Raw genomic sequence first — 17,550 nt, 5'->3', positions numbered from 1 at the left:
CCTATCTATACAAAGGATGGGGATAAAGTTTTAGTAGGGTCTGATGATATTCCTCCTCCTCTTGGAGAGGTTTCCAGATTGCTATTCAACTTTGTATTAATGGACTTATTTGATCGGGAGTTTGTCAAATGTTTTCCAGAAATAAGATTTAGACGATTTTCCCATGAGGTCTTCGTAGCAACTGCTGATATTTATGATGTCTTTTTCTCTGAAAAGAGTTGTTATGCTTTATTGGGGAAGATAGGTTTGAGAGGCGAAATCTATTCTATTTCGCGAGGGGGAGGGTACCTTACCTGTAGGTGTAACATTGAAAAGATATTATTTATTAATAATAGCAGTAAGGTCGTAATCAGTGACCCTTTCCCCATCTGGTATTAAAGCACATATGTACTTGGTGATTTCGTATGTCAAAATAGTCAGCATACGACCCTTATTGATAGGCTCTTCCCTCTGTTGTCACAAATCATTTGACTCAGCCGGGGGAGTGAACGAGATTCTGCTTCAAGTTACTAGAGTCAATTATCATAAACCAGCTCTTACAAAGCTTATGACTGCAAGAAAATCAATTGAGACCTTCACAAAGATGTTGGGAAATTCCCTAACAAAAGACCTTATTGAATTGATGCATTCAAACGCTAAAGAATGAAAGCAAGCAAGAGATAAAGATCTAGTTAGACTTGCCAGGTAAAACCTAAAAATTGCTGGAGAATCCTTGCTAATCCTCAATCCTCATCCAATCCAACTCAAGCACCAGCAAAGGGAAGAACTTCTAACTCGCTGGCAGGAAGAAGAGATTGCAACTTGAATTGCAACTCCCACTGGGTGCACCGCCACTAAGACTAGCTCCCCTAGAAGAAGATATCTATCTATTATCATTAGCCAGCCTTGAAGCAGGAAGTGTTTTACCTTTTCGCAAGCACTAAGTAAGCAAGCTACCTTAATGAAGTTCAGAAATTCCTTCTTTTTCCTTCTGTACTTTACTAAAAGTCTGGTTATATGATTGAGTACGAGATGTTCGAATAGTTCCGATTCAAAAGAAAGCAGTAATCAATGAATTCTGCACTTCCCGCCATAGGGAGAGGATTGGAACGGCTCAATCCGTTGCTTGTTCGCGCAGTAGTTTGATTGCTGGGGGTATGAATTCTTTCGAGTAGTCTAGTGACAGCAACAAATCATACTATAGGTATTCATCATACTCACGCAACAAAGTTCTGTTAGGTTCTTAGTAGCAGTCGGCGACCTTTTTCTATTTCCTCCTCACTCCTGGGCCTTTATCTAATGTTGTATATATATCTTTTATCCACAACCATTATCAGGGGGGCTTTTTATCCCGCGGCATCGTATCTGGATCCAATAGATCTCCATTGATATTATCTTCAGCCCTTTTAGCATTATTTTGCTCTAATGTATTATTATCTTCGGTATTATTTCCTTCTTCTACTCTCCGCTGGGCTATTATACCTCTTTCCTGTTCCAGCTTCTGTAATTTCTGAGAAAGAGCCGAATTCTCTTTTTCTAAAATAGCTGTTTTCCTTTTAAAACTTTCTAATAGTTTTGTTCCAATGTAATTTAGAGATGACAAGTCATTGATATCAAGTGGATCTGTACTTACATATTTACCTTTTTCATTAAAGAAAGGTATTCTCTTGGAGTTACTGAGAGTTCTAAGAGTGGTTGTACTCTCTTTCTTTTTAACCGAGAGTTCTTTCCAATCGGGTCGAAATTGATAAGTTACCTTCTTTATCAGACTTTGGGAAGGGTCGGCGTACTGTTCTTTATACCATTCTGGAGTTATAACATTTCTACCCGGTCCCTTGTACTTATAGACCTTCTTATTGCCATCTGACTCTTCTGTGGTATAGCTATAGCATTTAGGTGCTAAAAAGAATCCCTCCAAGATCTTATCTTCTAATTTAAATTTACCTAATACAGAAGAGGAAACATCTTCCTCCGGAAGTGGATTACCAAGGACAATAGAGTCGGTGTCTGTATATAAGCAGTCTTCTCTTGAAATATACTTGTACATATAGATCCTTGAGCCGGCAGTGATCGCTGCGGCTAGTTGTACCGCGGAGTTCTTCGGGGGGTCCCAATAAGAAGGCCCCTTACCCGGATTGGTTAGATAAGATACCATGTATAGATCCTCTCTAATAAAGACATCGTCTATAAACTCAGGGCGTCTAAATATACGGTCACGTTTAGATTTATTGCACATCTCGGTTTTTGTGCTTTGAGGATTGATGCCAAATCTACCATATAACGAGTTCATTAGTAATTTATATACAAAAGATAGGGCGTTATTTCCTTTCTTTTTAGCATTGGATCTGCTTTCAAAGAGAGAATTAATGTAGTCCTTGAATGGACTTTCCATCTCCTCGAAGAGGTATCCACAAATTGGTATTATAGTGTAGCCTATGTCTCTAGCATACTTGAGCTCCTCACTATAGTAAACCCCAACAAAGGTGCCTGTAGGAAAGATAAGAGTGCCATCCTTATTATCCCGATAGGGAAGAAATGGTTTCTTTATACTTTTTGGGCATTCTACATATGCTTCAATGAACCCAAACATGTTATCTAATGTCATATATTCTAAATCAGAATGCCAGACTGGTGTACCCCCAGGCATTGAGAATTCCTTGATAACAAAAGGATAGAGAGAGTTAACGTCATAATAGTATAAATTAGTACCGTATGGTAAGTATGCGTCGGTATGCCCACCGTAATATCCACGCCGAATAAATGTATCCTCATTCTGATTAGGGATGTGGATACGGTGCTTATTGTAATCGTAATATTTTTCACGAAATAGACTTAGAGCCAGTGAGGCTATTGTAAGCTTATTTACTATGTCTGCCTGGTAAGCCTTATAATATATGTCCTGGAAGGACTGCATAATTCCCCCTAGCAGAAGAATATCCTGCTCCATATACTCTAACAAACTCTCTTTCATAATACTAAGACTTTCAAGTCTTACATCCTCATAGGAAATAGATCCTTTAGAACCCAACTCAGGGCATAGATTCTTAGCAAGGTCATCTAGTTTGCCGGGGAGTAGATGTAAGGAGTCTCGGAACGTAAATAATAGCCTTTTTTTAGAATAGACAGCTACCTCGTAGAGTCTATTGTCTCTCATAAGGGGGGTGACCGTGTAATTAGGATGATATAATGCAAGGTGCTTAAGTAGAAAAATGCCATCGAATCGACCTAAATTATGAAAGTAGATTGTTTTAGCAGACCTATTTTGTCGAGTAATAGCCGCGACCCTAAAGATAAATGATTTGAGCATTTGGCAGCTCCTTTCTTCAAAGGTTGGGAAGATTCTTGAAGAGTAATCTTCGCTGAAGTAAGTATCGATCCTTTCACGCCTACTAACGGGAATCCCCGGATTAACAACCATGACACCGACCGCATAGGGTACATGTTGACTATTTTTGTTAATTATGGTCTCAGTATCGGCCACCAAGAACGGCCTCAGGGATATATTGCCCGATTTCCTTGGAACGGTTATATTCTTAGGGTACTTTCGAGAAGTAGAACTAAGACTTTTAACAGGTAAATTACTGATATCGATTTCTCCAGAAGATGGCTTAATGCATTCAGAGAGAGCCTCCTCTAGCAACTCCTCTTTTAAAGGTTGAAGAGGGCCGGGGATATTTTCTTCAAAATGTGCTCGAATAGCTATTCTAACAACCCCAAAACCGTCATAAATCTCTATTAATTTAAATATACTACTAAACACACTAGCATATATCTCTGACTTAGAAATAGGACTACCATCATCAAACGTTAAGGGAATAGACTGTTTATTTAGTGGTTTAGCGATATCACCTACTTCTCTATTTTTAAAATAGAATATGATATTAGCTTTCGCGTACCCTAATAAGACAGGATAAACATAGCTTACTAAGAGAGACATCACACTATGGCTGAGGAGGGCTGTATCCTGGACCGATACAGGTTCTCTATACTCCAAAGACGGAATTAGTAACTTAGGGTGCGGGAATATAAATGTTTTACTAGAATTGGACTGAATCCGGTTCAATAAGATAGATGTTGAAGTTGATCTAGTACGACTGTATGTCGTGTACGGAACATTATGCCTTACCCCATGGGTTTTAAATAACATTTTAATAATGTATACAATTTTCCCCAATCAGGGCATCTCTAAACCTATTCCATTTAAACAAATGATCATCAAATTTCTTATTAGATCCGCAGACCGCATTACAATAGAGTTGATATCTTTGTTTCAACTTATTGTTTATTTTTTTTAAACCAGCTGCATTCGTGACATCTTCTGGAGAAATGAGTCCAATTTTTAAGAACTCATCTAAAATAGGCTCTGGTATGATCCTTTCATCAAAAGACTTCAAATTGTAGCCTTTTACATTATTATAGAGGCCCTTCGCTATAGCCGGCTCCATAATATTTTTATAAATAAAGCGGTTAATGATTTTAAGAGGGGGCCCCATTTCCTTTATGACATGTAGATAGATTTTAGATATATATTTACAATAATGTATATTTGTTATGAAGTTGTCGTGCACTGTGTACAGAGGTATATTATATGAGTTCGCATAGAAGGCAATAGACATAGCAATTTGCGCGTCCTTTTGATGAATGAAGTTAACGAATGTGGATACCCCACTTTTCCTCTTATCCCGCTCTTTTGAGGGAAACGAGAGTGTGACATTATGGGCCTTTTTCAAGTAAGAGTTGAAGACTCTAACTGAGTGTTTTTCCATCTTTTTATAATCCTGGGATGTGCTAAAATATTCTGTGCTGTACAAGACTGGTCGATCTAGGTAAGAGCATACCCGACCTACCAGGCTGATCAGCTGGATAAACGAATACATAAAACTGTATTTTTCTTGCCAAAATTTGAAGCATAGAACCGACAGTATAGTACATTCTTTTGGCAAGAGATCTTGGCAAAGACTCACTATAAGATCCTTAGTTGTGCTATTAGCTGTTTTACCATATATAATTGGCATATATATTTGCTTAACTATACTCCTAGTTAGGACCCTATCCAAAATTGCGCATAGCTCAGGATTCTCCTCACTAAGAGAGTCTTTGATGAATGAAATTAATTCAATTCTCATGTGAGAATAGATGTCAAATATCTCACCGCTGCCGGTATCAAAAAGATTTGTTAGTTTCGCAAAATTCTTATCCAGGAGGAAATAAGCCATCAGTTGATATGCGCTAGCGCTAGCATCCTGAGTTACAGGAACACAATTATACAGATCAACGAAAGACATTAAATCCGATGATGATAATAGGTAAATATTAGATAAATATTGGAATGGCCGTTTAGCCATCCGTGATTCTATCACTAAAGTCTTTAAATACGTTTTAAAGTTCTCTTTACACTCTAGATTAGGTAATGGTAATAATTTATTATTTATATCATTTAGAGCATCCTCCTCATATTTATATGATTGATAGAGGAATGCAGTTGCGGTTAGATACATATTTAGATAATTATTAATTTCAGGGGAAGAATATTCTATATTATCTTTACAATCTATTAATAGTAGACTTCGGGCTAAATCCCGCTCGTGGAAGTGAAAGATGCCGCTGCGATAGATTCGACCTCTGAAGTCAATAAATGCTGGAAAATATAAAGAATATCCAGAGTAGGCCTTTGCCAGATCTAAAATCGTACACTCATAACGTGCCCGCTGCATATTCTTTATTAATAGAGCGTACACATCACTAAATTTGCATATTGTTTGAATATCCTTATTCTTTTCAAAATGACTTCTAAGTTTCCTGGAGGCATGGGCTAGTATTACCTTTGAAAGAAATTCGGGCATCAAGTAGCCACATTCTTCTAATAATTCCCTATTTTCTAATATAAAATTAAGGAAATTACTATTTATTTTAAAGGATTGACGCTGTAAGCTACTGATGCTAGTACAAAACTTATTTTGCTTATTATGACTTTCTTGATACTTATTTTCACCGAAATAGATGAAGAAATTCTTCGCATCGGGAGAACTCATACTCCGTTGAGTGCTGTAGATTTGGCCCGTAGGGTTGCTTAAATAACCACCATATATATCAGATATATGTAACAACTTACGTTTCTGTTCAGGTTTGTGGGGCTCCCAATCTTTAGGTGGAAATACCATAGGTAGGTTTAACTTTATAGGAAGTAATGCGGGGTTAAACAAGCATTCGGCATATACTAAAGAGCTCCTATAGTAATTATGGCCCTTTTTGACAACATTTTTGACAACAGTCTTTGGACCACTATCATCAGAGAAATTTAATAAATCAACATTATATGTTACTAAGCGCAATAGACCACGACTCACTAAAAATTCAACTAATGCTGTACCAAAGGGATAAGCTCTAGTTTTAGATGCTTTAGTACCTTTATCAACAGCATCCATACTTAGATTACATACCCTACTATTATAATACAATGTTGACGATGAGGCATAATCCCTTACATTGCGTTCTATACGATCAACCAAACTAGCAAGACTGACAATATTTTCCAGATTAAACAGATGGCCTAGGGTGTGAACCAGTAGGCACTCAATGGAGTGCTCGCCTAACTCTACCAACAACGACTTATCACTTTCAGATAGTACACATCTTAGATTTTTATTCTCCTCGTCGGATAGCTCTGAGCCGCTGGTTTCTAGACTATCACCACTTCGACTTTCTGCATAAATGGTCATTCTGCCGGGATATTCTTTATCCATAAGATACTTTCCACGAAGGAATTCCTTAGCACTTGGCAAGTTGTTTTTAGTTAACATTACCATAATGTTAGGACTAGTTTTATAAATACTATCTTCAGAGAAGTTCAAAGTCAGATCCTCAATTTCTCTCTGAAGCGATTCTAATGTTTGTGCATCATTATTTTCATATCTATAACGTCCAGAAGAGAAAAGACGCTATTTTTATATGTCTTAACAAACTCTGATTTAGGGACTTTTATTTTTCGTGTTTCAGGATCAACGCATTCATCCGGACTGTGGACCACATCATTATTATCATACATTAGTGTTTCTTCGTAAATATCCTTTAAAGCACCTTCCCAGAAACTTTCTATTTTAGCACGATTCTCGCTTTTATTTTCCGGCATATCCAATGTATTTGCAAAGTGAGAAATCCAGTTAGAAGTAGATTGAAATCGAACCGGAAGTAAAAATAATTTATGCTTCTCCAGCATACATTTAAATTGACGAGTCGTCAACATTGTTTTGTTTGTTGTTTGTTTCGGGTAATAATACAGGTCTTTTGCCGCCATCTTTGGCGTGTGTCGCACCTTGACTAGTTATTCCCCTCAGTTGGCGCATGTCTGTTCTGTTTGTAACCCGTACCATTACTGCACTTCTTGTCACACTTCTGTCTTTCATAAATAAGACACTCATGACATCGGTACGAGCCAGACAGCATTGAGTGCTAAAAGACTCCCAACTGAAAGGTCTAGTATCCCTAGAGTAGGGTCGCGTCCCACATATTATTCCCTAAAGGTAGGTTGGTAGTTGGTATGTCTTTTTTCAACCATTTCCCCAGCTTGAATCTCGTTCAATCCATAAACACGTGCAATCCCATCTCCAACGGAGACCACTCGACCGATCTCATCCACTTGAAAATTAGTGTAAAAGTTGGTAATTCTACTTTCTAATAGAGTTGTTAGTTCCGCAGCTCTTACAGAGAATTCCATAATTTATCTATTTTGACCGGGGGAATGCCGCAAACAAGGTTTTTGGCTCGCAATAAAGCTAGCATCCTGATCGAGCAAGACGTAGTCCTATCTATCCACCTCTCCAGACACAATATCTTGAGTACCTATGATGGTGACCACATCTGCTGGCATGTGATGTTTGGACAGAGAATCGAGTCCTTGTGAATGGGCAGAGCCAGGTGCTCTTATTTTACGACGGTAGGGACGATTGCTTCCATTACTGACCAGAAAGACACCAAATTCTCCTTTAGGTGCTTCAACAGCGGTATAGGTAGAAGGAGCTGGTACGGAAAAACCTTCTGTATAAAGTTCGAAATGGTGAATTGAGGTAGAGTAGACCGATGATCCTGTAGTCATTTTGCCGGCTATTGAAAGAAAAAGAGAATATCTAATCTAAAAAGGGATGAGAGTTATGGACGGTTCGGATCACCCGCTGATAGGGAATGCTTTGCCTTGTACCAAAATTGGCAATTTTGGTCAGATAACCCGCGTAAGCGTTTTCACTCAGCGCATGCCCCTCCGGATAGAAAAGAAAGCCACGAATCATATGTCTTCTTTCAAAGACTACTTGAGGGGAATATCCGTCCGCCACAAGTGCGGCCTCTATGTGCCTTTCGATTGCAAGTTGACTCCGGACGAAGGAGTCGAGGATTCGCTCGTTATAAGCGATCCCCCACCAATTCGCCCTCAATCGAACAGCGAGCTCTGCTCGCCGGGTGTTGTCATCGAGAAGCGGAGGTTCAAGTTCGGGAATCACAGGCTGCTGATTCACGCTCGCTTCGCTGGATTCGTTTGAAGATTCTAACAAAACACCTTCTTCGAAACTTCTCCAGCCCGAGGTCGATGCGCCTGAAGGCACGTTTGAGGGTTGCTCCGCTGCAGGATTGGCAGCAGGCTGACCTCCTGCTGGATCCATCATGTGCAACGTATACCCGGATTCGAGGCCCGAAAGAACACAAAGAATAATTATGAGGGGAACCTCCCAACCCACAAGCCGAAAAAGAGCGCGAAGGCCAGTCTGTAAGAGAAGACTTTGGATCTTAGAAAAACCCAACAAATCGAAAGAGAAAGAAAGACACAAGAGAACCGGTGTAAGGATGATGCAAGGGATGATTAATCGACTCAAATAGATGCTCATCATAAGCTTTTTTTTCCTCCTCTTCCTGTTCTATTGATCAAAAACATATGGAAACGCCACGCCAGTAGATTAAGTAGTGGAGTGCTCATCCAGGCTTTTCCACCCACCTTAGTAGTCCTAGGTTCCCAGGGTTAGAGTATTCCCTATTATAAGATAAGCCTACTCAGATCCGAACTAAACTAGTTGATTCTCTTTCGCCTATCGGCCGGCTTTAAGAACCTTCGCATTTCCTGCTGAGATCCCAAGTCTCCAAGTGGGCCCTCTTGGCCACCCGCGACCTTGGCTTTTTAGAGAATCCCGCTCCTGTGTCGTGGGACTTGTAGCTCGGCAGTCCACCGGGTGGGTTTGTTTATCCTTCCAGTTTCGAGTGTCTTCTTGGATAGTTATAGCGGCCCATAGGCGCGAGATGTACCTTGTGGGGGGCGGCGGTCCACGGGACATAGTCCTTTCAGGCAGTGGCCGTTTAGTCCATGGTCCATTAGATGGTCGATGCAAGGCCAGAAATTGGAACACATTGATTCCGCTCGTTCCTGTCCTTCACTTCAGGGCCTGTCCCTCGGTGTGGTCAGTACTCCATACTGTCGGGCAGCGAAGCTTACACTTGTTAACTAATTATGACGGTTCGCCAGGGCCTCTTTCCTCCTCCCTTTTCTGCTCACTCGTAAGGGGTCCGGACCCCCAAAAGGTTAAGGAGTCGATTGAACATCTCAGCCATTGGCGGGAATTTCGCCCGCATCCGATCCCCAATTCTTGTTCACCCCGGATGATCGTGTTGGGTGAATTGTGACCTCGTACGATCGTGTCGGGTGAGCAACAGCCGCTTCGTCACAGTACTTACTTATGGGCTAACGGGTCACACTTTGGCCAAGTATCCTACAAAGAGACTCCCGAGAGCCAGAAGTATTAAAGGAATGGCCATAGGAATGGGCACATCATGACATCGTAAGATGTCTCGCCCGAATGAATTAGTTGGTACTAGAAATGTTAGAAAAAGTGAACGAAAAGAGTAATAAGAAGTGAAAAGGACAGAGACACTTCCCAACCAGAAAGCAAAATTCCCACTTATGGTATACTTAGTGTAAGCGAGCTCTAATATCACATCTTTGGAATAAAATCCAGTTAGAAAAGGAAATCCAATTAGAGATAAGCTGCCCATGAGCATCATGGCATAGGTAAAAGGGAACGAGGAGGCAAGCCCCCCCATCTTCCGCATATCTTGCTCATCCGACATGGCATGAATCACCGAACCTGCACTCAGGAATAGTAATGCTTTGAAAAAGGCGTGATTCATTAAGTGAAAGATGGTAACCGAATAGTTAGAGATGCCGCAAGCAAAGATCATATAGCCTAATTGACTGCAAGTTGAATAAGCAATGACCCTCTTTAGATCGTTCTGTAATATTCCAGTGGTTGCCGCAAGGAATGACGTCGTAGCTCCTGCAGAAGTAATAACAATCAAAGCCGTAGGTGGGTATTCAAATAAAGGGGAGCACCTTGCTATCACGCCCTGAGTTTATAGACGATGTCTTTATTAGAGAGGATCTATACATGGTATCTTATCTAACCAATCCGGGTAAGGGGCCTTCTTATTGGGACCCCCCGAAGAACTCCGCAGTACAACTAGCCGCAGCGATCACTGCCGGCTCAAGGATCTATTGTCCTTGGTAATCCACTTCCGGAGGAAGATGTTTCCTCTTCTGTATTAGGTAAATTTAAATTAGAAGATAAGATCTTGGAGGGATTCGTTTTAGCACCTAAATGCTATAGCTATACCACAGAAGAGTCAGATGGCAATAAGAAGGTCTATAAGTACAAGGGACCGGGTAGAAATGTTATAACTCCAGAATGGTATAAAGAACAGTACGCCGACCCTTCCCGAAGTCTGATAAAGAAGGTAACTTATCAATTTCGACCCAATTGGAAAGAACTCTCGGTTAAAAACAAAGAGAGTACAACCACTCTTAGAACTCTCAGTAACTCCAAGAGAATACCTTTCTTTAATGAAAAAGGTAAATATGTAAGTACAGATCCACTTGATATCAATGACTTGTCATCTCTAAATTACATTGGAACAAAACTATTAGAAAGTTTTAAAAATTTTATAAGACAAAAAATTAAATTGTAACAACTAAAAGATATTTAAGCCTAATTAAATTGAAACATCTCATTTTTCTTGTTTTACGTTGTCATGGATACTTTTATATTATGTCATGCTAGAAATAGTGATAGAGTTACTTGAATAACCCAAATATGTTCAATTTCCATTGAAACACATTTGGGATATTCATGTAACTCTATCACTATTTCTAGCATGACATAATATAAAAGTATCCATGACAACGTAAAACAAGAAAAATGAGATGTTTATATAGATACCATAATACATTACTAGTGACATGAAAAAATACATGCATATTTCTCACATATTCAATAAATACAAAACTCATGAAATAACATAATTATATAACTGCATAGTGGTATTTAATCACAATAGTTCTTCTACAATGCCATAAAGAGTCATGTTAGTACTAATAGTGTGAAATAGAGAATGTCTTTTGTAGATCCATCACTTGATATTGCGAAAGGAGTATAACGAGGCAATAGTCACGATATTTGATTCTAGGCAATTCATGAATGTTGGATGGGTTGTTTGCATGGAAAATTCTTTCTTTCCTAATTATAAGGATCAATTAGTTCTTTGCCAAATGATAAGAGATGTTTAAGATTATTGGACTTGTCGAGAGACGCTCTGTTTCGAATTAGTTGTAATTGAATGACCTTTTATAGCATTGCGGAAGAGTTAGTGATTCAATGCCCACTAGGGAATTACATAGTTAGGTTTTTCCATGAGTTTACTATCTGTCTAATATGTAAGAAATATGTATTTTTTAAGTTACCACAAATGTTACTTATTATGATATTTAGTGTACTTCATATTTTACTTTGTCATGGATACTTTTGTATTGTTCAACTATCTTTTGAATAACCCAAATGTTCCTATTTTCATGGAAAAGGAACTTGGACATCTGGGTTGTTTAAAAGAAAGTTGAATAATACATGAGTATCCATGACAAAGTATAATAGCGAGGTCATCTAGATATTAAAAGATAGACCTTTAGTAAATGAGATTGAAGTTACCATGTTGGATTCTAAGCCAAGAAATGGTGTCATTTGTAGGTCTATATATCACTTGATATTAATAGTGGCTTAGAATGAGATGCTATTTTAAATGTTCGATTATAGGTCATTGGTCAAACTTGGAATGACAATTTGAATGGGAACTCTCTTGTCTAATAACGTGGATAGTTAGTTCTTCACCAAATGATAAGGGATGTTTAACACTTTGTAGACTTGTCCATACATGTTATCTTTTGCACTAGTTGTACTAGAACTTATAGCCTGGTGTTAGAATAATAATTTATTTAATGACCACTATGCAATTATAATTAGGTTGTTTCCATTAGTTTGTTATCTATTTATTTATATAGTATATTTATAAAATGTTATTATATTATTGTTTAAAATTTTCATAATGCAAAAGATATTATACTAAAGTACATTTTATTATTTATAAAATGTTATTTGTTTTTATAAATATAGTTATGAAAAGACAATTCTTTTTCTTTTGAAAATATAATACAAAAGCATGGATTAAATTTTTATTCTTTTGTAATACGCTTTCATACAAAAGACAAGTAGATATTTGTTTTATAAGCGAATTACTTTTGATAATTATTTTATTAAAATTTAAACATTTAAAACTAACTTCTAAACAATTTTGTTTAAACTCCTATGCCTTATCTAGTTATGATAACAATTTATCACAATGAATGAATGAGGCTTAAGTGGAAGAGCTAATGATGTCTCCTATTGTGGAAAATTATTTAAATAAAAAGTTTAAATATATTTTTAGTCATTGCAATTTTACATTTTTTTATTTTGTCCTTGCAAAATTGCTTATTTGTTTTGAGTTCTTGAAAATTACGTTTATTTTATTTTTAGTCCTTAAAACACTTTAGATAACACTTTTGATATTGAAAAAGTGTTATCTAAAACCCTATAAAGGCCAAAAGCAAAATAAACATGATTTGCAATGATTAAAAATTAAAATAATAATAATAATTTTATAAGACAAAAATTAAATTGTAACCACTAAAAGATATTTAAGCCTAAATAAAACAATTTTGAAATGAATGACTCATATGCCCTGTTCTCGTATTAATTACTTTTGCAAATTGTACTGTAACCACTAAAAGATACTTAAGATTATTATAGTGGTTGTGCATCAATCTTCTAATCTTCTGGTTGCATTATTTTGATGATGACTTGATGTCTTTTACAATTTTTGTGCTTTTGAATTTCTTGTAAATGTTTTTTATAAGTTAGAAATTATCTGCAATAAGACAAGTTTTTTTATTCTAAAAAAACTGAAAGGGGAAGAAAATTCTATAAAAGAAAAGTAGTTATGTATATGTGATTGGTTTGGTAAAATTCTTATCCCTTGCATTAATATGGTGGATGATATCTAAATATTAGTTTTAATGATACCAGACAAAAGTATAAGACCTTTCTATTACAATAAGTTAGGCATTAATGGCTTTTCTATGTAGTACATATTGTCTAATACAATTCAAAGCTCTGATTTAAAAATAGTTGTTTCATTAAAACTGATTATATGCAAGCAAAATAGATATGAGAATGATAATTAAAACATTATTACATCATTGAACATTGCATTGTACCATGAAATATGTAAGATGGTGCATATAAGAATGATATACATCAATATTTATCGAATGATCTATGAGTGCTACTCAATACTTGAAAGACAAAGCATGTGGATGTGCCAATTAACTTGTCCATTACGTGAATTGTATTAGACAATTTGTACTACATAGAAAAGTCATCGGTGCCTAACCTATTGTAATAGTCACAATATTTTAAATTTTTAAACTCCCTTGAAAATTTTATGTCATGTGCTTTAACTAAAGAATACTTTTATGCTTAAGTATCTTTCTAAATGATGCAACATGAATCACATTAAGCTTTTTACAAAGATAAAAAAATAATTATGGATTAAGATAAAATTGCATTAACAATATTTACCAATTATATCTCTCTTGCAACTTCATTTTCTAAATTTCTCCCTTCTCCATCTCTAACGTTCTCTTTAGAACCCTCCATATTCCTTCATTATAGATACCAACCATTGAAATTATTGAAATAATCCTTGCATTATAGAGGAAAATGACTTTTAACATAAATCCAAAATTCTCATCCTCCTCTTCCCTAGACCCCAAAATTCATATGGGTCAATCCAAGCCATGTGTCCTTTTTGCCTTGCTTGTCACATCTTGATGATGAGTACATTGATGTGGTAATGCTTTCACTTTCATGATACTTCCAACTCGTCACATATTCTTTTATTTTTCTGCCTTCTTTATATGGTAAATGTTAAATGTTTAAATATATTTAAAACTTTAAATCCTCCTATTCATTTTTATACTTTCTTTATGATAAATATTAAATTATTACAATATTTTCATAAAATTAAATACTACTGCCTTTTGTTTTAATATTTTTTTTAGAGTACATAGATTTTGAGAAAGATTTATAAGATGACATAAGAATCACCGCTTCATTCACTTCCCCATTCTCACATTCTCTCTGATCAAATCCTTCATTTCCTTCCATATTTGATACCAACCCTCAAGATTGTTGAAATAAACCTTGCATTATACATTGGGCCATCTTAACATCAATCCTAGAGTTTCAAAATTTGTATATTCTTCTTCTCTTGACCCCAAATTCCACATGGGTCAATGCAAGCCCTATGTCCTTTCAACCAAACCTTCATTCACCCCCAATTTGACGAGTATGTGGTTACACTTGCACTTTCATCACTCTTCCAACTCGACTCATTTTTCTACTTTCTTAATTATATGATAACTAATAAATACTTTAATAAATATTCTCAAAACATCAATTTCTCCTTTCATTTTTCTTCTTTCTTTATATGATAACTATTGAATACATTAAATATATTTTTTGTTCATATATGCATTAACTATATCTAATACATTAAATGCATTTATAATAATTTTTTATAAAGTTGTTGAGAGATTTCAATAAAGATTTATAATATGGCAAAAGAATCGTTGTTTGCCAACAATCATCACCTCATTCATTTCTTTGCGAACTCTGTTCAGTAGTACAAATAATACATTTTATAATAACTTTTTCCATCAGTTATATGAGAACTAATCTGAAAAAATTGAGGTGACATTTTTGGGCAAATTGACCCCAGGGGTCACTTTTACAAACTTTTTTGGAATTGGGTCTTTTTTGAAAGTAATTATCAAGGGGGACTTTTTTTCAAAGGTTTCCACCATTACGGTAAGCAAGTCCATAAGAATATTTTCTTTCCTTTATATGTAATTATTTAAAATTAATTTGATTATTATGTTATTAAAAAGGAAAGAAAATAAATTACATAATAAATGAGACTTAATTACATGATAATCACTAACAAAAAGAAAGCCAGGACCTAGAATTAACTCGAAATATCTTGAGAGCAAATCCATAAGAATATTTTCTTTCCTTTTTAATTACATAATAATAGAGATGAATACTAATTTTCTTTCCTTTTAAATTAGATAATAACCCAAAATGGAGTGTGTGTTATATGTTTCGGGTTAATTCTAAGTTCTGCCTTTCTTTTTTGTTAGTCATTATTATGTAATTAACTCTCGTTTATTATGTAATTTATTTTCTTTCCTTTTTAATTACATAATAATCAAATTAATTTTAAATAATTACATAATAAATGAGAGTTAATATTTTTTCTTTCCATTTATGTCTAGGAAAATTATTTCCCATTTATTATGTTAATATTTTAATTTTAGTATATATTTTTTCTTTCCTTTTTAAAATCCTCTTTAATCTTAGTATGTATTTTTTTCCAGTTTGGCCACTGCATGCGCTCCACGTCAATCGCAAAACTCTCACGCCTATTTCGCTAATACCACCGGCGAAACCCACTGCTGCCATGACGTGATGGGTGCTTGTTTCGCCAACCCCAATGGCGAAATGCCATGCCTGTTTTGCCAATCCCACTGGCGAAATGCCATGCTGTCCCTACCACGTGATGTTTCGCTTATAGTAATGGCGGAAAGCTTTGAAAACATATCCCCTTGGTAATTACTTTCAAAACAGACCCTGTTTCAGAAAAAGTTTGTAAAAGTGACACCCTGGGGTCAATTTGCCGACATTTTTTGTAACCATAGGAAATGTTTTTAGATTGGTTGGTTTCAGATTTGTCTCGCCACTTCACTTTCTCACTTTTCCTTTTTTTCATCCCCGATGTTCTCTCTAAAACTTTCTTTTTACCTGCATTTTTTATGCCTATCCCCAAACTTATTAAAATAAGTGTTGCATTACTAAAAGTGAGACATCGTACCATAGATCCTAGAATGTCAAAATTTGCATGTTCCGTTTACTCAACCCAAAATTAAATTCTTTCAACTCATTTGTTTAGATCCATTTTGATGAGGAAATCGAAGAGGTGACCCTTTCACTTTCATCATTCTTTCAATTCAACTCATTTTTTTCTTTGACTTTTCTACTTTTATTATATGATAAATATTAAATGCTTTAAATATTTTTCAGAACATTAAATTCTTCTATTAATTTTTCTTCTTTCTTTATATGATAAATATTGAGTTTATTGATTATTTTTATTCATACATGGATTAAATATTTATTATTCATAAATGCATTGGATATTTGTATTGCATTGAATGCATTTATTTTTTATTCCATTAAATGCATTTATTTTTTAATTAAATTAATATATTTTTATAAAGTAGTGCGGAGATTTCAAGAGATATTTATAAGATGACATAAGAATCACTACTTCATTCACTTTTTCATCTGTCCACCGATTTTGCTAACTTTGCTAGTTTTAGATCTGTCATGCCATTACACTTCTTCACTTCCCCCTTCTACATCTACATTCTCTTTAAAACCCTACACTTATCTCTATTTATCATACAAACCTAAAATATTGAAATAAGTGTTACAATACTAAGACTGAGGCACATTAAAATAGATCCTATAATTTTTAAGTTTTCATCTTCCTCTTCTCTCTATGCCAAATTCCATATGGATCAACCAAACCCCATGTCCTTATCGCCTAAACCTTCGTCTGCCTCCACTTTGGTGAGTATATCGACGAGTTATCCTTTACAATTTCATCATTCTTTCAACTCGACTAATTTCTTTCATTTTTAGACTTTCTTTATATGATAAATATTAAATACTTTAAAAATTTTTGAAACATTAAATTATTTTTTCATATATCTTCATATAATAAATATTAATTTTTTATTCTTATTTAATTATATATTTTTAATACATTAAGTACATTTATTTTTAGTTATTTTTTCATTCTTTATAAAGTAGTACAAAGATTTTGAGAAAAATAATTAATATGACAAAAGAATCACCACTTCATTCACTTGTCATTCTCTTTGCTGATAATCAATACTTCATTCCATTCTTGTTATGATCCTTGGTTTTAGACTTGTCTCTTGCTTCACTTTCTCGCTTTTCCTTTTCTCCATTTCGCAGTTCTCCCATTACGGATACCAACCCTCAAATTCATTGAAATAAATAGTGTTATTGAGAGTGAGACATC

At 35.5% G+C, this 17,550-nt stretch overlaps 2 protein-coding genes and 1 pseudogene across 2 annotated transcripts; all 3 read right to left on the bottom strand.

Annotated features, from left to right (window-relative positions):
- Positions 1–1,312: 1,312 nt before the first annotated feature.
- On the bottom strand, positions 1,313–4,126 carry LOC114404705 (DNA polymerase-like). The gene has a single exon (XM_028367553.1). It carries the CDS (start codon positions 4,124–4,126, stop codon positions 1,313–1,315), a length of 2,814 nt encoding a protein of 937 aa, XP_028223354.1.
- LOC114404706 lies at positions 3,574–7,461 on the bottom strand (annotated as a pseudogene).
- A 2,096-nt stretch (positions 7,462–9,557) lies between these two features.
- LOC114404703 (NADH-ubiquinone oxidoreductase chain 5-like) lies at positions 9,558–17,492 on the bottom strand. The gene is made up of 3 exons (XM_028367552.1): positions 17,401–17,492; positions 15,878–16,070; positions 9,558–10,359 (listed from the first exon to the last, which is right to left on the bottom strand). The coding sequence occupies exons 1-3, from the start codon at positions 17,490–17,492 to the stop codon at positions 9,706–9,708; spliced, it is 939 nt and encodes a 312-aa protein (XP_028223353.1). The 3' UTR covers positions 9,558–9,705.
- Positions 17,493–17,550: the final 58 nt, after the last annotated feature.

This window comes from Glycine soja, unplaced genomic scaffold (assembly GCF_004193775.1).
Source record: "Glycine soja cultivar W05 unplaced genomic scaffold, ASM419377v2 tig00105766_1_pilon, whole genome shotgun sequence".
Lineage (NCBI taxonomy): Eukaryota > Viridiplantae > Streptophyta > Magnoliopsida > Fabales > Fabaceae > Glycine > Glycine soja.
This window is presented reverse-complemented; position numbering and strand designations above follow the sequence as displayed.

What these genes read in the sequence shown, in the direction of transcription:
- LOC114404703 (XM_028367552.1), bottom strand. Translation starts at nt 17,492, where the DNA reads ATGGGAGAACTGCGAAATGGAGAAAAGGAAAAGCGAGAAAGTGAAGCA. An exon ending in CATAACAAGAATGGAATGAA is followed by an intron (nt 16,071 to 17,400) that starts GTATTGATTATC and finishes TTTCTGAAACAG; the next exon opens with GGTCTGTTTTGAAAGTAATT. An exon ending in AGCAGTGGGTTTCGCCGGTG is followed by an intron (nt 10,360 to 15,877) that starts GTATTAGCGAAA and finishes CTATAAACTCAG; the next exon opens with GGCGTGATAGCAAGGTGCTC.
- LOC114404705 (XM_028367553.1), bottom strand. Translation starts at nt 4,126, where the DNA reads ATGTTATTTAAAACCCATGGGGTAAGGCATAATGTTCCGTACACGACA.